At 41.6% G+C, this 21,904-nt stretch overlaps 2 protein-coding genes across 7 annotated transcripts in view; both read left to right on the top strand.

Annotated features, from left to right (window-relative positions):
- The first annotated feature begins 92 nt into the window (after positions 1-92).
- galcb (galactosylceramidase b) overlaps positions 93-21,904 on the top strand; it is a 63,996-nt gene continuing 42,184 nt past the window's right edge. For 3 of the 6 annotated variants that reach the window (XM_053433846.1, XM_053433847.1, XM_053433850.1), the window contains exons 1-4: positions 94-307; positions 406-474; positions 552-615; positions 21,457-21,570. In XM_053433846.1, coding sequence (XP_053289821.1) covers positions 167-307; positions 406-474; positions 552-615; positions 21,457-21,570 — 388 coding nt within the window. In that variant the 5' untranslated portion in view covers positions 94-166. Of the gene's footprint in view, positions 308-405; positions 475-551; positions 616-21,456; positions 21,571-21,904 lie in introns of all 6 variants that reach the window. The other 3 variants (XM_053433848.1, XM_053433849.1, XM_053433851.1) reach the window with 2 other exon arrangements.
- LOC128450424 (E3 SUMO-protein ligase ZBED1-like) lies at positions 625-5,255 on the top strand. The gene is made up of 2 exons (XM_053433852.1): positions 625-3,457; positions 3,839-5,255. Exons 1-2 carry the CDS (start codon positions 2,581-2,583, stop codon positions 4,849-4,851), a joined length of 1,890 nt encoding a protein of 629 aa, XP_053289827.1. The 5' UTR covers positions 625-2,580; the 3' UTR covers positions 4,852-5,255.

Genomic DNA, 21,904 nt, shown 5'->3' with positions numbered 1-21,904 from the left:
TCTATCTATCTATCTATCTATCTATCTATCTATCTATCTATCTATCTATCTATCTTCGCCCCGCCCCTCGCCCCACAGGGAGTTCTAAAAGAGCATGTGACCGACCCGCAGCGCTGTCATGTGACACACACCGCGCGCATGTAGCCTACAGACGGACAGCGGCAGGATGGTACATAGAGTGTCGGTTGTTGTCCTCTTCCTCACTGTGTATCTGGGTCTTTGTCTTTCTTCGCACGCTTATGTGCTAGACGATAAAGCAGGACTGGGGCGGGTGTTTGACGGAGTTGGAGGTCTGAGCGGCGGAGGGGTGAGTACAGCCTGTTTCCCATCCACTTCCTGGTTCCTCAGGAAAGTCAACAGCTTGAATGTGTATGAAGGTAACGCTGAATCTCCGGCTTCCTCCAGGCGACGTCTCGGTTACTAGTTAATTACGCAGAGCCGTACCGCAGCCAGGTCCTAGACTTCCTGTTTAAAGTGAGTTCTGATTCAAGTTTGCCATAAAGCTGAACCTACGTTTAGTCTCACTCCTGCGTCGTCTTCTCTGTCTTCAGCCAAACTTTGGAGCTTCTCTGCAAATACTGAAGGTGGAGATCGGAGGAGATGCTCAGACTACTGGTTAGTGACATAATGTTTCTACCTTACTGTCAGTTTTTATCATAAAACATTGACTTTATGTATATCAATTACATGAACATTTTCCATGTAATTTTATTACAAAAGTTCGGTATAAAGGGACACACTCAATGCAATATATTTCTATCATGTTCAGTCAGTGGAAATACATTAAAGAACTTAAGTCAGATTTGAATAAATTAAGATAATGTAAACTTCCACTTTAACCTTAAGTTATTAATAAGTTATTACATATAAAGTTAAGGGGAATTTCTACGTAAACATAATGTGTTTATTCAAGTATTATACATAAAAGCAATGCATTTCAAATTTGTTATTCCATCCCTTGTAGTGGATCACAAAGCAACACATACAAGCACAGTTCTGCAAACTTTATTGACTGAATTGCAGTTGACATTTTACATTTAGAAAAGGCTTTCAAGTACAGTAGAACAATCTGGAATAAAGGCACAATGCTCAGTTATGTATTGAAACACAAACATCACTGGATTACAGAGATTTAAGGCTTTCCAGGGTGTTAATACCACAGATGACAATGAAGGAACAAGACTGAATTATCAATCCTTGATGTAAGAATCATTCCTTGAAGGATTCAACCAGAATATACATCAAAACTACATGCCATAGTGAAGGGAGTGGGGGGGTTCTTCTAGTGATTTACAAGCTAATCAAAATGGCAATGTCCAACAAGCCAAAATGTGGCTAGCTCAATAGTCCAGGGGTCGGATTTATAACCGTTGCGTACGCACAAAACAGGGCCTGAAATGTGCGTACGCCACTTTTCACGCCAAAGTTGGGATTTATAAAAAAGAACTTGACGGGAAAATGTGCGTATTTCTAAGCAAACTCTGACCCATGCGTACGAACGTTTTGGAGACGGTAGAGTGGAGATGCAGACATGAGGTGTTGAATTGAAGCAGATTATTGATCCATTTCATCATTTACATTAAAACCAACAGCTTAGATTTGCTCGCGCGACATATCTGCTCCACCCGAGCCTTTTAATTAAAAAATATATAAAACAACTTACAGCAAATTACGTTCAGATTCTATTTAACAGGGGAGTTACAGAGCCGAGTCATTAATAGTTTTTAATAATATCTTCTAACACTGTGCGTGTATCATCATATCGCTGCAGTGAACGTGACCGTGCCACAGAGCGCACGGAGCGCACAGGAGATCACTTAAGAAATGAAGACACTTACCAAAAAATATCCCAGTAGAGGTAAGGATCCACAGATGTGGGGGAATCGGTCCGATTCTTTAAATAAATAAATACTGCCGTGACAGTGGTCCGGGGATCTGCGTGATGTGTGCATGCGAATGGAAGGACGAGGAGGAAGAGAGCGCTCAGCGATGTCTGATCTCATACATTGTGTCATCCACAGCAGCAGCGGCAGAGTATCAGTGTATTTTCTTTATTAGTGACATCACTGTTGTTCCATAAAATCGCTCTTCACCTCACTAACGAACACCTCGATGTCAGTGTCAGAAAGTTTCACTTCCTCTTCACATTGCTTGATGCCGTGCCTCCGTCAGGACTCACGGTGGAAACCCATTGGTCAGCGGCATAATTTAATGTTCGTGCCTTTGACTATTGACCATTCATGGTTGAATGTGGGCGTGTGGAGGGCGGATTTGGAGGCAGATCCACGTACGAATGTTTCCAGGTGGACTGTGAACATTGCATTCAGGTGTGCGTACTAGGGCTGCAGGATATATCGGCTATGTACGATATATCGATATAATTTCCACGGGGATACAAGATTTGACAATATCGTTTATATCGATATATGCGTTAAAATGGTCAGTTTCGCCTCAAGCGTCTGCGTTTGCCTTGGGAGACTGTGAGCGCAACCGCGACCCCTCCCACTCTGTCGTTCCGAACGTGCCGATTGCAAAGACGCGTCGTTCCCGCCCCCACCACCCCCTCACAACAAATCAAGCATGGAGGATCCCGATAAAAAAAACGAGACGGCGGAGCGAGACGAAATTGTTTCTAAAAGGAGAAACAACGGCTCCATCATATGGAAATGGTTTGGTTTTAAAAAAAAAGATGAGCAGCAGCTGCAGGTCATCTGTAGGGAATGCAACAAAACAGTTGCGTCCAAAAGTGGAAGCACGACCAATCTTTTCCACCATTTGCAGCAGCGGCACAAAGTGCAATACGAGGAATGTGTGAAACTCCGTGGCTGTGCTGCTGCTGCTGCATCACCGACCGCGAAAGCATCTTCTGCGGCTGCCCCAAAACAATGTCTATTGCAAGAATCCTTCACTCGTGGTGAGCCATATGACAAGAAAACCGCAAAGTGGCGTGAGATCACTAAAGCGGTAGCCTACCACATTGCAAAAGACATGGTCCCGGTCGCAACGGTCGCCCAGGATGGTTTCAAAAAGTTGCTCCGAACAATGGACCCAAGGTACAATTTGCCAAATCGAAACTATTTCTCTGAAGAAGTGCTGCCAGAGATGTACACCACTCTCAGGCAAAAGCTGACAGCCCGGCTCGCAACAGTAAAATATTTTGCGGTCACTACCGACATGTGGTCCAGTAGGACCTGCGAGCCGTATATGTCATTGACAGTTCATTTTATCGAGGACTGGAGAATGGAGTCGGCGTGCCTCCAAACCAGCTACTTTCCTCAAGATCACACCGGAGAGCACATCGCTGAAGCCCTGCAGGATGCGCTCTCAAACTGGAAGCTGGAGGAAAAGCGGCTGGTGGCCATAACCACCGACAACGGGAGCAACGTTGTTAAAGCGGCCCAACTGCTAAAATGGCTGAGGATGCAATGCTTTGGTCACCGACTTCATTTGGCCATTGGTGAGTACAATGGCAAAGTAATAGTTACAGGGAAGAGAAAATGTGTGCATGCTTTAAAACGGTTGTTTGCCATAACAACTTTTTCACACAGTTAAATGGTGTTTGAATTTGACATAAAATCTAAATCACACACCTCCCTCTTAAACACAGGTGATCTTCCTTTTTTAGATAATAAAAATCAAAGAAGAATTACATTTTTTAAATACTTTTATTTTAAATGTTTTCTATTAAAGAACATGAACACACAATTGAAAAAGTGAATACAAAAACAAAATAAAATAACACGGCGTACTCTACTTAACAGGTTTCTAAGACATTGTTTAAATTAAAAGGTTAAATGAAAAAGTAAATGATTTAAAATATTTAACAATTTTATTTCAGGACATGGCATGGATGATCACCGCATCACAAGGTGCATTGCGCTGTGCAAGAAAATGGTCAGCAGCTTTTCCTATAGCTGGAAACGGAGGAGAGAATTGGCTGAGGTGCAGATTCAGCTGGGTCTACCGACTCACCAGCTCATCACAGAGTCAGCCACACGTTGGGGATCGAGACAGCAGATGATCAGCAGGGTCCTGGAGCAAGAGGCAGCCCTCTCCAAAGTCCTGTTTGCTGACAAGAAGTCGAGACATCTTGTCCTTAACTGGCAGGACGTAGAGGTCCTGCAGGCAGTCCAGAAAGTCCTGAAGCCCCTTCATGACTTCACAGACGCTCTCTCCGGTGAAGAGTATGTCACCCTCTCCTACGTCAGGCCTGTGCTACACCTCTTCAACTCAAGTCTCCTAATACGGGAAGAGGATGATAGTGAGCTGTGTAGGTCGATCAAGACCAGAATCTTGGATTACCTTAATGCCAAGTATGCTGACCCAGACACAAGTGACCTTTTGGATATGGCATCACTTGCGGATCCACGTTTCAGGGTCCAATACATCCCAGGTGAAAGAGTTGAGGCACTGAAACACAGAGCTGTGTTGGAGGTGGAGGCCTTGCAGGCTGATTTGGGCGGCGGTAAGCCGGACCCGGCTGGCCCTGTGCCAGAGGAACCAGGAATGCCACCACCATCCACAAAGAAGAAGTCACTGGCCAGCTTCTTCAAGCAGAGAACAGCCACCAACACCAGGCTGACACAGAGGGAGGCGATTGAAAGTGAGCTTACAAGCTACTTACAGTCAGCTATCATCGACCACGACACAGATCCTCTCCAATGGTGGAAGATGCATGCCGATATTTTTCCAGCACTGAGCCTCCTGGCAAAAAAGTACCTTTGCGCACCAGCAACCAGTTCCCCTTCTGAAAGGGTTTTCAGTTGCAGCGGCAACATTGTCAACTGTCACAGGGCATCCCTGAAGCCTGAGGCGGTTGATAGACTAGTTTTCCTTGCACAAAACCTGTAAAATATAAGAGCACTGCAAATGAGAAACGTTTTTTTGGCCTGTTCTGTTGGTAATTTTGTTCTGTTTACATTCTTGTTCTTTGCACAGCTGTAGGAGAAGAAAAATCTTAACCCTTTTCATTTAATTAAAACTATTTAATATATTTGTTATTTCACACAATGTTAGATGTTGGCACCACATAATTTGTCAAAGAGATTTAAAGATTTTATTTATTTTGTTAAGAAGCATAAAAACTGTTCTGTTCATGTGTTCATGTGTTCATTCAATTTACCTTTCTTGCACTTGGCACATGTGCCAGCCAGAGTTCCATGTTCCATTCTGGTGAAAATGACTATACAAAATCACATGTTGATATATGTTGCAGTCATACTGATCTGTGTTTTATTAAAAGTGCTTGCAACGTCTCACATGTGGCTTTTGACTTAAAAAAAACCATCTAACCCACTCTATAGAAAATATCGAGATATATATCGTATATCGCCATTCAGCCAAAAAATATCGGGATATCATATTTTGCCCATATCGTGCAGCCCTAGTGCGTACGCACACTTTTAGTAAGAATCCTACGCAATCCTTTATAAATCCGACCCCTGCACTGTACTTGTGAGCTCACTGAAGCATCTTGAGTGTTTGGACCTTTGGGGACAGTTGGTTGCCATCAACAAGTTCATCAACACTTTCTGAAAGAATTCAAATGTAAATTTGAGTTCCTTGGGATAGCTCATGTGTGTAAATCAGTCCAAACAGCATGGCACAACCAAAGGAAATGCTTCTCAGGTCGCATAGCAGTTCCATCCACACCCTTAATCAACACGTCAATGTCCTCTGGCTTGTCTTCTTCATCCTCACCTTCTTTGCGAATCATGTAAAGCCCCTTAGCTTCCTCACCGTTGACATTCTAATGGTGAAAAATGAATTGAAAATTTTGAAATAAAGAAAGCATTGCAAGTTTAATGCTGAAAGCTTACAGTAAAATGCCTTTACCAACCAAGTACTCCTTTATGAGAGTGTTGCTGTCCTCATTGATGTAGACACACACACATTTTGCAGGAAATTGTTCATAACCCTCTTCTATCATAACCACCCCAGTGGTTAATTTATTGACACTTAATGAACAATGTATCCTTCTCTGTTTGAACTATTAGATTTGATCAGAAGTTATCTTTTTTAACATAAAAAAAATTCTAGGTTTTCAAATATGTAGAGTGTTACCAGTGTTTTTTAGAAAGATTTTACTTACTAAAAGACATAATTTCAATAACGCAACAGTGTAATGCACTTGCCTTAGCTGTTGGCGCCATGACGAATCATATCTTCCTTCCAGGGGGTCCTCCTCTATTGCTGAAGACCTTCAATAAGTTAGCTGTGTATTTGTCCAGTTGTGCCAGGAACTTGGCTTGAAGCGGCAGAGTTGTTTTTTACTTACTCTTCCTGAGGGTTAAGGACAGAGGATGTCTCACCATGTTAAAGCCCTATGAGACAAATTGTGATTTGTGAATATGGGCTATACAAATACAATTTGATTGATTGTTATAAGGATAAACAGTGAGAGAAAAAAGATACACATGAAAACATTCATTCCTAAGGAGGATTTTTTTTTTAGAGTGAAAATCTACAGACTTGGCCCTGCTTATGACCCAGCTTGTGTCAGGCGTGTAGTCGAGCTATGGAGAATGTTTTAAAACATACCTAATTTTTACCTATATCAATTCTGAGGTGTTGGATAGTCCAACACTTGTCTCTCCTGGGCTAGCACCATTGTTATTGAGCTGTTACTCCCTACTTTTACAATTCATCAATACCGAAGTCGTGCAGCTACACAAAATCTGACCATTTGATTAGCTGATAGCATGTCAATTTCCCATTGTAAAAGTGAGTGCAGTCTCCCTTTTATAATAAAAAGTCTCTGACAAACATGTTCTCCAGAAATGCTATCCAAATGAGAAACATAAGGAAAATAACAGTTTATATTTGTAAAAAAAGTAAATACAGAATTGCAGGGCTCCAGACCAACTTTTCCTTGGTTGCACTGGTACGCCTAAACTTTTCATTAGGTGCAACACCACATATTTTAGGTGCACCCAATATTTAATTTCTCAGCGTCACTTCCCATCTACATAGGTAAATCCATATCTTATTATGTAAATTATTTAAACAGGAGTAAAGGCGAAGAATTTTTTTTTATTGTAATCGCAGAGCATTTCGATGATAAAACAAACTTAAAGTGCTAGTTGTTAAGAGCTTGAATAACTCAAATACATGGATAAACCAAACAAATATAACTCAAAGGATGCGGCAATAGACGATGTCACACTCTTTCGTGGAAATGTCTGTCTCCATCAATCATAAATATGAAATTACATGGAATCCGCGATCTTGCGAGAATTTTTTTTTTTTTAAATGAGTCAGCAATAACTTTGATGAACTGTGCGCAGGCAGTGTCTTTGGCATAAGTGGGGTTGACATTTAATCCATTCTTTTTCATGAGGATTATCATTGATTTTAATTTAGTGAAGGGCAACTCCTCTTTTGCAATATTGTAAGCAGTGTTAAATTTGATCATCATATCTGATTCCTCATTTGTTTGATTTGCCACTGCCTGACACTGAAACGCTGCTTTGAGAGGAGCTTCTCTGCCAGCGACGCACCTGTCAAGGCCCAAGATGTGCTTTTTAGACAAGTTTCTCTTTTAAGGGTTTCAATTCTGAATGTTGATGTCGAAACAACAGACGCATTTCCCCCGCAATGCTTTGACCGCAGTTTTTGCAATACATGCAATGCATCGAGTAGGTCTCTTTTTCAGTGTAGCTACAATGCATCCGGAAAGCATTCACAGTGCTTCACTTTTTCCATATTTTGTTATGTTACAGCCTTATTCCAAACTTTATTAAATTCACTTTAAATAGCCATGTAAGAGTTTCACGTCTCTGTAAATGTTCGTTTGCATCTCTTAAGTAATCTCGTTCATTTGAAAGCTCATTACATATACACAACTGACATGAAAATGTAGATAACTCAAATGGATTAGAAAATGTTTGGGTTTGGTGATTACGGTATATATGACTCAAAAGACTGTTCCATAGTCTAAATGTGCAAGGACAATAAGAGTACGGGCAAGGATGCCTGAACATGTTCCCATGATGGCCATGTTTTAGCTTGCAATGTTTAAGCAACTCTTACCGACTTACTACAGATTTTCCCATACAGGAAGTCAAGATTTGAGCTACTTGATTTGGCTCTTTGATGCTGTAACTGAAAGTAAAGGAAAATATTACAAGGTTATTTTCCAACAAGCATGAGAAATTGCCAGCTGCAGAGGTCGTTGTCTGGATGTAGTTTGACTGACTTTCCCTAAGTACAACGAGCCAGCGAGTGAAGTGGTGTTGCAGGTGTTTTTAGCCTAACTATTCACATTAGTCGAAGTGCGTACGTTCGCCCGCAGTTGTCTGGACGTAGTTAAGCTGGTGCGCTATAGAACGAGCTAACGAGTGAAGCTGTGTCGCTAACATTAAGTTAGCAGTCTGACTACACGAGACCCGCAGTGTACCACAACCAGAGCTACATTTCATGGGGTCGAGCGAAACACAGAGCGAAACACCGAGCTAAGCTGTGTTTCTAACTAGTTCAAAGCCAGATAGCTGAGCGTCAATAAACTAACTAGCAGTTCGTTTTCCACAGTAGGTCTTCTGCTTTGGAAGCAACGCTGCTATGTAGTCAGGCACATTTCACAACCAGTGTGACTACGTAAACCAGGGTCAAAGCAGTAATGGCCTACTAGCTCGGGCTACTTGTGCTAACCGGCCATGATGCAGCCAGAGCTAGCCAGCCTTTAGCTATACGGGCCATTCTGCTTTCTTAGACATATGTAAATTCACCATCCTATCAACATAGTGTTTGCACATTTTAAAATAGCATATTGCTACACCACAACAGTAGGCACACGAGAGGACTTACCTGATAAAGTGGACGCCATGTTTGTCCTGCTCAGTACAAATGCCTAGTCTACGGCCAAGGCTGGGGCTCACGTTAGTGCACGTCGGCGACGACATGACGTTTCTTTTTGCTCTCGCACAGAGGCATAGTATCCTTATGTGATCAAGTCAAATAAAGTTTACTTGATTTGCTAACATTCAATTTATAAAAAGCATATTTACCTAATGTTTAGTTAATTGAATAAATACACTTAAATTCATATTTTTCAGTTACTTTTTATTTAAAAATATTGCTTAATGTTTATTAAGGCCAAAAACCATTTTCTGATGATGCCTTTTCAAATGAGTTGGCGTGTTCTATGTGCTACCAGCTACATGTCCGATAGCAGAAGCGCAATGTCTGCTTTTGTGCGATCCACTTGTCTTGGTCCGTCGTCATTATAGTTGACTGTGAAACTGAAGTGTTCCCACACATCAGACTTCACAATCCTGTCTGTCTGCGATCGCCATGACCACGAGCCTACAGTACATCCGGCCTTTCTCTAAAGTTGTCTCTCAGAATTTGAGACCCGTACGTACACATATGTTCAGCATTTATGTTAAATTGGTGAACATGAGTGCCGTATCATTTTGTACTCACCCTTTGTTGCGCTTCATCTAAAGAAACTGCTTTTAACCTGTCGCACCAGATATATGCCTGGCAGTGTGGATTATTCGGGCAGAACTGGCAACTCCTTAGCTTTAGTTTCTCTGTTATAATAGTTCATTATACTGTGTTCAAAATAACTTAATATTTATTTACACTGATCCTTCAGTGATTACCTATAGATAATCTATATTTGTGTTATTCACTTCATGTTTTACATAGTTTTTTCATTTGGTTTGCCATACAGTGAATTTTTATTAGGTCATGGTTAGGGTTGCAAAGGGGCGGACAATTCCCAGAAACTTTCCATGGGAAGTTAAGCTCGGGAACTTTGGAAATTGTAACACATTTTTTGCAAAAGTTAGCCTATAACAGGGATTAGTTGAGTAGTTGAAAAACAAGACTAGGCAAGCCTAGCTCAGCTGGACCCTGGATTCAGCTAGTTGGGAACGTTGTCTGCCAGAAACATAAACCTATGACTTTCTGTTGTCATTAATTAGCACAGGGTTTTTCAAACTTTTGCAAGCTGGGTCTCCCCAAAGCTGGTTAGGGGTAGTTTGGGCCCCCCACCCCCCGCCACCACCGCCCTCAACTACACCACAATATATAGATAGATAGCTTGGAGACAGTGCTAATCTTGGAGATGGGGGAATGTTGTTGCTGGAGGCCATCACGTTTACCTTTTTTAAAGAAGTCCACAGGCTTCTCTTTCAAGTCAGATTGTTTGGTGTCGAGGTGCCTTTTTAATTTGCATGGCTTCATGCTGTCATTTGCCAGCACCTCGGCACACAAAACACACTGAGGACGTTGCTCAGTGGTGCCAGTGGCGGTGAAACCAAACTGCAAATAGCTCTCGTCATATTTGCGAAGCTTTGGCTTCTTTGCAACTGGCGCATCGGTTGCCTGACTTTTACTAATCAGAAACTTGTCCATAGCAGTGATAATTTCGATGACGAAAACTATGCCGAAAAATATTTGTTAACGATCTTTTTACCATGACTAAGACGAGACGAAGACGTAAGGAAAACGGATCTTTGAAAATAAAAACTATGACTAAATCTATTTTAACTTTCGTTAACGAGACGAGACGAAAATGTTGGTGGTTGACCAAGTTTCAATAATTTTTTAAGACGTCATCGTATCAGGCCGTCATGGAGGTCCAGGAGCGTGCGTGTGTGCGTGCGTGCGTGCGTGCGTGTGTTTGCTCCCAGATAGCTTATCGGTCCCCGGGACCCGCCCCGCTCAGAGACACAGTGAGATCAGAGCTCGTTCACGTGAAGCAGCCGGTCACTGACCGACCGGCTGCTTCTTAACTATGGAAACAGTGAAAACAGAGTTTCTCTGGTCTCAGCTGCTCAGAGATCAGCGCAGAAGCTGCAGGTGGTTTCTACCGAGCTTCAGTATCTGTGTTCGCCTCCAGTCTGACCTGCTCTCATTTTTTGTTTTCACATTTCACCAACTACAATATATCTTTAAGATATTAGGCTGCAGCTATATGTTTTTATTAATTTCAAAATGAATGTATGAAATATATTTATTTCATACATTTCCCACAAATATGGGGAGGACTCAAATAGCCCTACATAGTTATGTGTTTAATTTATTTCAAAGTAAGCCTACACTTGCCTGTGTATTTTCTTCTCCTCTTCATAAGCTTTTGGTGTTTTATTTGTTGCAACACGGTGGATGATTGAAGATGTAAAGGTAGGTGCTAAGGACAAAAGGGCTAGCTGCAGTTGGAAGAAGTAAACTAGCTAGAAGGCTAGCTCTTGGGGCTATGAGCTTTCTAAAAAAAGACTGTGGAGCAAATTACTCGTTAGAATATGCTACGAATAGGCCTGCTGCAAGTGCAGGAAGGTATTACTAAGGAAGGAGTGAGTCTTTAAAAAAACTGTTTATAAAGCAATGAATATCTAAATTATATAGGAAACAAGAGCAATCGCACAAACTCTGCAGGGTGTCGTCTCAGTGAGGGTGAGCGCTGACCATGCCTGCAGTTACTTTTATACTTGGAAGCGTACTTGATTGGTGGATCAGGAACGAAACAGTTTTTGATTTGTGTGTGTCAGTCCGGCCCTTAGCATTTCGCCACTGAGGGAGCTTTCACTAACCAGTGACAGGTCAGCGGTCTTTTTTTTTGTCTGTGACATTGCGCCCCCCCTGGAGAGTGTCCTCGCGCCCCCCACTTTGAGAACCACTGACTTAGCATATTGATTACATGTTAAACTGAAGCCATGTTCATTTTAATACCAAGTTTATTTGTATACAGTAGGCTAACTCTTAACAGCAGTGAGAGTAGGATGTATGTATGTCCACACAAAAGTACACCATCACCTCGATTACTCGCGGCCTTCAAAAAAGGACATTGGGCGACTTATCGATAATTAAAGTAATTACCGCAGATTAAAGGCTGAGCAATAAAAACATTATTCAAAACTCGAATTTAAAGATGTATGGAATGCAGCACAAGCCGTGTTTCTTTGAAAAGGATGTAGCTAGCTATTGTAAACCAAATAGGGGGGGGTCATAGGGAATACATTTATTTTATTCAACAATCATGTATTTTTAACGATACATTAATGTTCTACTCACAATAGGATTAAGTCAAAAAAACACTTTATAATTTAATTTGTATTTGTAATTTTTGCATGCACATCTGCTTATGACAACTAAATGTTTATATTTATTTCTGTATATGCCAAGGTAAAAACAGTTAGTACCCCAAAATGTTCAGTTTATTCCTGGTAACCCCCATGGAAAGTTTTCAACTTTGAATAATCCCGGAATTTGCAGCCCTAGTAATGGTGGAGAAAGAATATGTAACCTTACTGTAGCAGCAATTTCTACTTTACTACTACTGGGGGCTGAGCTCGGTTTAGGTTCTGACGCTTGTAGAAAAGATGAGGAGTAGAGGTGAGTCCAGTTGGTCCCTTTGACCGTTTATTGCAGGAAGGTGGATTACAAGTTGGTTGAAACAAACTAAAAGACATTAAACTAAAGAGTCTCTTGTAGATCACAGTTCCCTTGTTGAACGTCACAGCACACGGTCAAAAAACGGTTGCCTTCCTCAGCCACCCCAGGTGCTCTGGCTGCTGGCTCCTTATGCCTTTCCCCCTTGGGCCCCACCTTCAGCCTCTCAGGTCCTGTTCATATGTCCTCTAGGTGGGGGCAAAAACACCTATAGGCATAGTGTCACTCATTCATTCCTACATACACACACATGCACGGACTAATAAAGAAAGATAACATAAGAGTCAACATAAAGGTTAATTTGGCCCCTAATTGTTTTTGTAGAGGCAAAGACAATTATGAGCCATTTCTATCTGCAGTTCATGTATTTTCACTAGTATGGCAATCTTAAAATAATCTCAAAATATGAACTCAAAATAAATAAATTCACTTATCTTGAACTCTTTCATTGTTCAGGATTTCCTTAAAGGAACTGTCATCACCCTCGAGCAGTAAGCAGGTTTTGGACACTGGCCTCTCCAGTACACTTGTTCTTGTTTGCAGCTTCACCACACGGACATGGCCTCTGGCATCAGGCTTGGCCTCTAAGACTCTTCCCAGTAGCCAGGAGCTGCGAGGAGCATTGCTATCTGCTATTAGTACAACGTCGCCTGGGACGAAGTTTCTTCTGGTTCTTGACCACTTTTGTCTTTCCTGGAGTGGAGGGAGGTATTCTAGCAGCCATCTCTTCCAGAATAGCTCGGATATATACTGGACCTGTCTCCAGCGTCTTCTGTGGTAAAGGTCAGAACTTGAAAAGACTCCAGGGGGCAGAAGTGGATTAGTTCTGTACAGAAGTATGTTATTGGAAGTTAGGGCTTCTAAATCTTGTGGGTCATCAGATGCTTTTGTTATAGGCCGGCTGTTGAGAATTGCCTCAACTTCACAGAAAACAGTAGTTAGGCTTTCATCATCTAAAGTTTGCTGCTTCAATACTGAACATAAGACGTGCCTTATCATTTGGATGAGGCGTTCCCAGAACCCACCATGGTGAGAGGCAGTGGGGGGATTGAAGCTCCACTGAACTCCCTCCTTCCTTAGTTTGTTAGATCTTTCTGTGTTCTATGGCTTGAAGTGCTTCTCTCAGCTCTCTTTCTGCACCTACAAGGTTAGTGCCATGATCGGACCTCATGTGTTGTGCGGGGCCTCTTCGACACAAAAAACGTCTGATGGCATTGATGCACGAGTCTGTGGTTAAAGAACAGGCCACCTCCAGATATACTGCTCGGCTGGTCATGCAGGTAAAGATGACGCTATACCTTTTCAGCATGCTCCTTCCCCTTCTCACCTCAAAATGGCCGAAGTAGTCAAGACCAACGTTCGTGAATGGTGGCAAGTCTTTGACAAGTCTTTCACCTGGCAGATCAGCCATCTTTTGTTCACCAGGTTGTCCTCTGTTCCTTCTGCAAGTCACACAGTGAGAGAGAACCTTTCGTGCAGCAGAGTTTGCATTTACGATCCAGTATGTTTTTCGTACCTGGGATAGCATATGGTTCCTTCCTCCATGTCCCGTTTGAGCATGGATGTGGCGCAGGATCAGAGTGGACACGTGGTGGTCTTTGGCCAGAATGGCAGGGTGTTTCCTTTCCTCTGGCATTGCTGATCTCCTCAGACGTCCACCTACTCTGAGGATGCCACCATCCAGCACCGGATCCAGTCTGTAGATGCTGCTGCCTTTTCTCACACAGGATGCTCCTTCTTGCAGTATGCTGATTTCCTGTGGGAAACGTTGTCTCTGCACATAGGTAAGTATTGTATTTTCTGCTCTTTTTAGATCTTCAACTGTTATTGATTCTTTCATGTTAAACTTAACGGACCTTGTGTTTATTCTGGTTGCCATTTGATACTCACAGTTTTCCTTTGAGTCCTTTCTTTTCTTCACCAAGTGCCTCAATGCATTCTTCACTTTCATTATCCATAACAGCTACTCTCAACTTCAGCCAATCTGAAAAGTAATTGAATAACTTGTCTGTTGGCTTTTCTTCACATGTCTGCATGATGGAATTATTTGTTACAGATTTCCTGACCTCTGGGTCATCCGTACAAAAGTGACTCCTGTCTATTGGTTAATTTGGCCAATCCTCCTCTGATGACCAGAGGAACTCTGGTCCACAGATCCATCTTTGATTCCTCATGAACCTCTCTGCACTCACCCCTCTAGAGCAGTCGTCTGCAGGGTTTTGTTTTGTGTTAATATATCTCCACTGAGACACTTGTGTGGCTTCCCTAATCCTAGATGTCCTATTCGCCACATAGGTGTGGAAGCGAGTGTGGTCATTTGAAATGTACTTTAACACGACTGTACTGTCAGACCAAAACACTGACTTATCTCTTGTTGATGGTAGTTCTGCTTTGAGCATTCTGTCCACTTTGACTGACAAAGCTGCTGCGGCTAGCTCCAGCCTCGGGATGGTCTGTCTTTTTAATGGAGCTACTCTCGCTTTGCCCATCAAGAATGCTACATGGACTTTTCCTTTTGCGTTAGTCATTCTGAGATAGCTGGCTGTTCCATAGTCTAGTTCACTGGCATCAGAGAAATGATGGATCTGGCTGTGCACTGACTCCCCAAAATATTTGATAAATAAAATCCTCCTTGGTGGCAGACTGTTGTGAGGTTTGAGATCAGCTCTACTGCTTCCTTTTCTGTGGGCACAGATTTTAAACAATCATCCACATAAAAGTTCTGCATTATTGTCTTTGTTACCTCAGGAGGGAAGTTGCCTGCATTGTCCTGTGCAGTCTTTCTGAGTGCAAAGTTTGCAACGCTGGGTGAAGAGACCGCTCCAAATAAACAGTCATTCGGAATTCTGTAGGAGCATCATCCATATTTCCTTTTGGCCACCAAAAGAAGCGCAAGAAGTCTGTATCACCTTCTGTGACCTTGACCTGATGGAACATGGCCTGTATGTCTGCCATCAGTGCTACTGGCTCTTTCCTGAAACGTGAGAGCACTCCTATCAGTGTGCTTGTCAGATTTGGGCCTTGGAGTAGTTCAGAGTTGAGGGATGTTCCCTGAAATGTTGCACCGCAATCGAACACTACTCTGATGGTCTTCTTCTTTGGGTGATATACCCCATGATGAGGGATATACCAAACTTTCCCATCATTTCTGTTCACCTGTGCTGGGGGGACCATTTCAGCATAACCGTTATGAATGACATCACTCAGGAACTCTCCGTACTCCTTTTGATAGTTCAGATCTCTTTTGAACCTCCTTTTCAGATTCAAAAGGCGTTGCTCTGCAATCACACGGTTGTTAGGCATCATTACTTTATCAGCTTTAAAAGGTAAGTTAATGCTGTAGTGACCCTCTATCCCTTTAACAGTTTCATTGGCAATGTTCAAGAACCTCTTGTCATCTACTGACATTTCAGTCTTTTCGTCATAGGCTCTCTCATTAAAATCAGTGTTGTATTGACTCACCAGAAGGTCTTGCAGGTTAACAAGGGAGATCCTATTAGCAGTCACTGTGGCCTTGTCCACAACGTTACTGCATCCTCCCAATGGACCATTGACTACCCATCCTAGTAGGGTTCTTACAGCATAGGGCCCATCTTCTTGTGAGTTGATCACCTGCCAGAGTTCCATCAAATTTGCTGCATTCATGCCAATGAGTAAATCAATGTCTATTCGGAGTAATTGGACTTCACTGATATAAGGCCATTTCCTTAAATCCGCCTGTGTTGCTATGTCGTCCTTTGTCACCGGCATAGATCTTTGAGTGAAGACTTCAGGTAAAGGAAGAAAATTGTTGCTTTTGAGTTCGCTCACTTCTAGACCTGACACCAACGTACTTCTGACAGGCCTTTCTTGTGCCATTGTTTTTAGCAAAACAGTTGTTGCTTTCCCTTCCAGGCTCAATTTCTGCGCCAGCCTCTCCGTGCAGAATGTTGCTGAACTGCCCGGATCAAGAAAAGCATACGTTTAACTGATCCTGTTGCCTTTCACAGACTTCACTTGAACAGGTAAGATTGAAAGTGCACATTTAGAGTTCCCGGCCCCATTATGCCGACAAACATTGGACCTCACCTCTTTGATGCTCTTTGGGGGCTCTGCTGAATTTGAGGTCTCACCTTTGACCTGAAAGTTGATGTGAAGCACACTGGGATGGCTTCGGTTGCAGATGTTGCATGACAGACGCGCATGACAGTCTTTGCTTCTGTGTCCTGTAAGCAAGCATCCAAAACAGAGGGCCTTTTCCTTTAAAAGATTCAACCTTTCCCTGTGTGTTTTCTTCTTGAAGTCAGAGCAGTGCTCCAGACTGTGAGCACCATCACAGCAGAGGCATGGGGATTTGATATCACTGTCCATGTTTGAAGTCACTGGAGTGGTTACTGCCGCCACATTAGCTGGATAATTAACCTTGGGCCTAAACATGGGCCTTCTTTCCTCTGGCCTTTTACTCCTACTTGCAACTGAATCTGGGATTTCTCCAAATACTGGGTTGGAACATATCTTTGCCTGTTTCTCAATGAACTGTTCAAGATCTGCTAATGTAATCCTGCTGTTGCCATCCAGTTTCTCCTGAGCTTTAGTCCTCCATCTATCCCGTAACTTGAAGGGTAATTTCATGACTAAGGCTTTTAAGGTAGAGGCAACATTCAGTTCACTCATGTAATCCAGTTTTGTCATGGCATTACAGCATCCTTTCAGAAACAGAGCATAATCATTCAAGGCCTTTGGGTCTTCAGGCTTCAGGATTGGCCAATTAAGAGCTTTCTCAATGTAAGCGGTGGAAATGTTTAACTCATTGCCGAAATGTTCCTGCAACAAGCATTTGGCTCTGAGATAACCCTGATCTCCATCCATGTGCTGACAGCTCTTTACTAAGTCCCTAGCTTGGCCCTTTGTATATTGTTCAAGGTAAAACAATCTGTCTTGTCCATTGTCTGTTTTACTCTCAATGTTATGTTCAAAAGAGTTCATAAATGACCTAAACTCTAAGATATCTCCATCAAAGACAGTAACACTTTTAGGTGGCAATGTAGATAATTGCTGCTGTCTGAGAAGCATAGACGTGATTTCATTTGGTCTATTCAAGATCGCAATTAGATTAATGGGATCTACATTGTCCTGTAATGACCTGTACTGCTCTTGTTCAGGCAGCATAGGACCTGCCATATCTGCCCGGGAGTTTACAAGATCAACCAGCGGTCTGTATTCTGTTCTGAGCTCAACTTTGTCAGAGTGATCGATGGATTTCTCCTTAATAGGTTTCAAAACATCATTACCTCCTTGAGTTGCACGATCTGCCTGCAGATTCAATGTAGATTGTGACCTTTGAGCTGGACCCACGGCCTCTGGGGTTTCCTGGAGTAACCAGTGTCCTCTACGGTCATCCAGTTCACCTTGTCTGCTGCGTGCTTGAAACAAAGGTACATGTTTCGCTCGATCCTTTGGTCGAACAATCCTTTCTTCAAACATGTTGGTTGTGTTAGCCACTTGTTGCAGTGTATCCATGTCGGCGAGTTCCAGGTTCCTTTCCTCGAAGTACACGTTCATGCCATCAGCTGGGGTAGAAGTCACTTCTCCTCAGCACCAGCAAACACTGCAAGCTTGGCATTTGTAGCAGACAATTCACCTTCAAAATTCAAAGTCTCCATTTGCGGTCTAATTTTTTCTCTTTCTTTTGCTAAAAGTTCTTCTTTTTCTTCTAAAGCATGCTTTTCTTTCATAGCACCAGCCTTGGCTAAAAGTGCTGCCCTCTCAGCCTGTGCCACCAGATAAGCTGAAGCTGAACTTGATTTTGAACTTTTAGATCCCCTACTAACTGAAGAGATGCTGTCCTTGGGACTAATTTCCCCCTCTTTCTCTGTGGAAGGTGCAACAACAGGACACGATTGAATCCATTCATCAGCCCTGGTCTTAAACTCCTCAATATTAATCCTCTTCGGTTCATACCAATGTCCTGTGTCTGTGACACATTCATCATTTGACAAAAGCTCTTGATATTGTTTGTGTAATTCATTAAACTCCTCCAACATAAATATAAATTCCTGCAAGTTCTTCTTTACTTGCTCCAGGTTTGCTGGATCAGACATGAGTCCAGTCATCTTGTTCATTTTGCGAGTCAAAGCAGCCAATTTATTCTTTCTAACTTGTTTGCTTCTTTCGTCTTATTTTCTAACTCAAACATTTCTTTTTGCCTTTCAGCATCAACAGCATGGTCAGCCATATTGGAAACTGAAGCTCTTTGTTCAACTCGATTAACTCAAAAGTCCTTTTTTCTTCAAAAATATAACTCAATATTCCACAAAAATGATTCTTCTTAAGACAATAAACAAGATTATTTTTCAGAGTTTCTTCATAAACATACCGATTGTTGTGGATTCACCCGGATTCAATCTTGGCCATCTACCACTCCATAGTGGCACATGCACTTGAATTCACACCTGAACTTCCTTTGTTCCAGTATCCAGTTCCATCCAATGTTCCTCTTTTCCAAGTACATCCATCCAAGGCAGTTTTTTTGACTAAATTGTACCAGCAATTTCTACTTTACTACTACTGGGGGCTGAGCTCGGTTTAGGTTCTGACGCTTGTAGAAAAGATGAGGAGTAGAGGTGAGTCCAGTTGGTCCCTTTGACCGTTTATTGCAGGAAGGTGGATTACAAGTTGGTTGAAACAAACTAAAAGACATTAAACTAAAGAGTCTCTTGTAGATCACAGTTCCCTTGTTGAACGTCACAGCACGTGGTCAAAAAACTGTTGCCTTCTTCAGCCACCCCAGGTGCTCTGGCTGCTGGCTCCTTATGCCTTTCCCCCTTGGGCCCCACCTTCAGCCTCTCAGGTCCCCTCTCAGGTCCTGTTCAGATGTCCTCTAGGTGGGGGCAAAAACACCTATGGGCATAGTGTCACTCATTCATTCCTACATACACACACATGCACGTACTAATAAAGAAAGATAACATAAGAGTCAACATAAAGGTTAATTTGGCTCCTACACTTACCTTTTACACATTGGTTAAAAAATTCAAAAATTCAAAATCACAACTTCTTCAAAAGACTGCCCCAAGCGATGACCAACGCCTGACCCCTTGGGACAATTTTAGTTAGACAGACTCAACTCACTTGTTTTCACACTTTCATACTTTAAATCTTTTGACTTACACTTCATCTTCTTTCTTTTGCACTTTTGCAACTGTTAACGCATCTCTCACACTAAGTTAATATAGCGTATTTCTGTCATAACAACAAAATTATGTGTATATATAAGGATTAATTTTTCTTTAAGCCAAATCAATAGTCAGCTGATTAGAAAATGTTTGCACTGAATACTGTTTTTGTTAACCTGTAAATTATCATCGAGACTCAAAGTTATAGTGCACGGAAACATTTTATATACTCACCATTTTGCCGATGGAGGGGCCGGATGAAGTGTTTGAGACCACAAAACACTTCTAGAGTCTCAGAGATAAATTTTGTTGCAGGTGAATGCGATACAATTTAATCTAATTGTGACGTCTTCGGACATAACAAATCAACAGAAAAAACCCAACATACATTTTTCGGTGAACTATCACTGTAATCTTTTTACATTTTGGGAGATTTCTATTAATCACTGGGTTGATATTGTTACAATCTCCAGAATTACAATGTCTAAATTTACCTTCGTAGACCAATTCACTTACTTGTAGATTTGTTGCCATTAACGTTACCACAGTTTAACATATCTTCCACCATCACCCAACCATTTCTAAATCCAGATGTTTAATTTATTCCATGTTTCATTTTCATCATCCTTGTAAATATTATCTTCCTCGTCGTTATTAGTCAATAAATCTCTTACTTTTGTGTCTATCGTTGCATTGTGTGTTCATTTGAGACATATTATTATTATTTACTCCGATAGGAGCTGGTGCCCCCTTTTTACAACGAGTACAAATTCATCTTAACGCTACAATATCTCCTTATACTAATGCACAAATACAGTGTACATCCTTGTGCATCATCCTCTGCCACTGCGCTTTACTCAGGTAGATCTCTTTACAATATATTTTAATTGTGAAAGGTATGTATATGTATGTATTCTGTAGTTCTTATTTATATTCTATTGCCTTTTTAATATTTTGTCTAGCTGTTTGTTGTAACTATCTGCTGCTGTAACAAGTGAAATTCCATGGTGTGGGATCGTTAATGTTTTTTTATCTTGAGCTATGCAGTCGGTTGGGGTGTGCGATATATATCGTCTACGATAATATCTTAATTGTTGTTTTAACGATGTGCGAGCTCACACTATTGAATATTATCGATAATGATGATCCATGCAACACGTATTAATGCACTGCATGTCAATATATTTTGCCGCTTTAGATGATAAATGAAAGACAATAAGTTCATTGACGGGTTTTTTCCGCCAGTGAATCATTGGTGGAAGAAGTTAATAAGAATAGAATAGAGAGAAATAAGAATTTTAAAACAGATTTGACAGAGCGACACGGCTCCGTCATATCTCGCTCCGCCTCAACCAACTAAATTCTACTGTGGAAAATTCTAGTCATCATGTTTTCCTGGGTCAGATTCATCACTATGAGTGGTTGATTATATAAAATAATTATGAAGCTTATTTATGATCCAAGACCCTCAGGGAAGTAACAGCGCACACACTGATGATCATCACATAATGATCGATTCTTTTATTAATGAGTTAGATCTTTCTTCAAAGCAGCGCATTCATCAGCCGCTTGCTCGATAATTTCCTATCTCACACGCACAAATACATACCCACAAACAAACATGTAATTGTTTTTTTGCAAAAGTATGGAGCGGGAGTAGTTGGCGGGGAGCGCTCTGTTTAGTTTGATGCACTTGGACTTGTGGTGCTTTGACCGGGCTGTGGAAGTTTCTGTGGTCTATGTGTCCATAGGCAGAGACTGTTTATGTTTATTTTTTGCAAGTCATATCGTCATAATGATATTAAACAACGTTTTCGATATCAAATATTTTCCTTATACCGCACACCCCTAGCAGTCACATGATTTTACATTTGGAATTACAATGGATTATAACCATTTTCAGATGGAACAGAGCCGTCCCACATGCACTATGAGAATGATGAGAACTACTTCCGAGGCTACGAGTGGTGGCTCATGAAAGAAGCCAGGAAGAGGAACCCCAACATCACACTCATAGGTATTATTTTTTGTGCTGCTCTGTACGTCAAAAATAAACTGCTGATAGGTAAAAATCCAAAGGAAAGGTGGATCATATAATACTGAGAAACTGATTATATGATCGAAATATGCCTTATACTTCTCTAAATGGATATCAAGGCCATATAGGCCTGTTTAAAAAAATCTGCCATTTTAAGTTTAAAAAACCTCAGAGATATTATTTGTTATATGACACAACTTTCGAGACCTTGGTTTTACAATGTATGCAAGTTCCTTCCTGCAGCAGTAAGATGTGTTGTGGTTGCACTAAGTTGACAATATGCACCAATTTCTGGACTGCACTTTAGCCTAAG

The sequence above is a fragment of the Pleuronectes platessa genome, chromosome 11, assembly GCF_947347685.1.
Source record: "Pleuronectes platessa chromosome 11, fPlePla1.1, whole genome shotgun sequence".
Classification (NCBI taxonomy): domain Eukaryota; kingdom Metazoa; phylum Chordata; class Actinopteri; order Pleuronectiformes; family Pleuronectidae; genus Pleuronectes; species Pleuronectes platessa.
The sequence above is the reverse complement of the archived record's forward strand: the minus strand, read 5'-3'. Positions and strand labels throughout refer to the sequence as shown.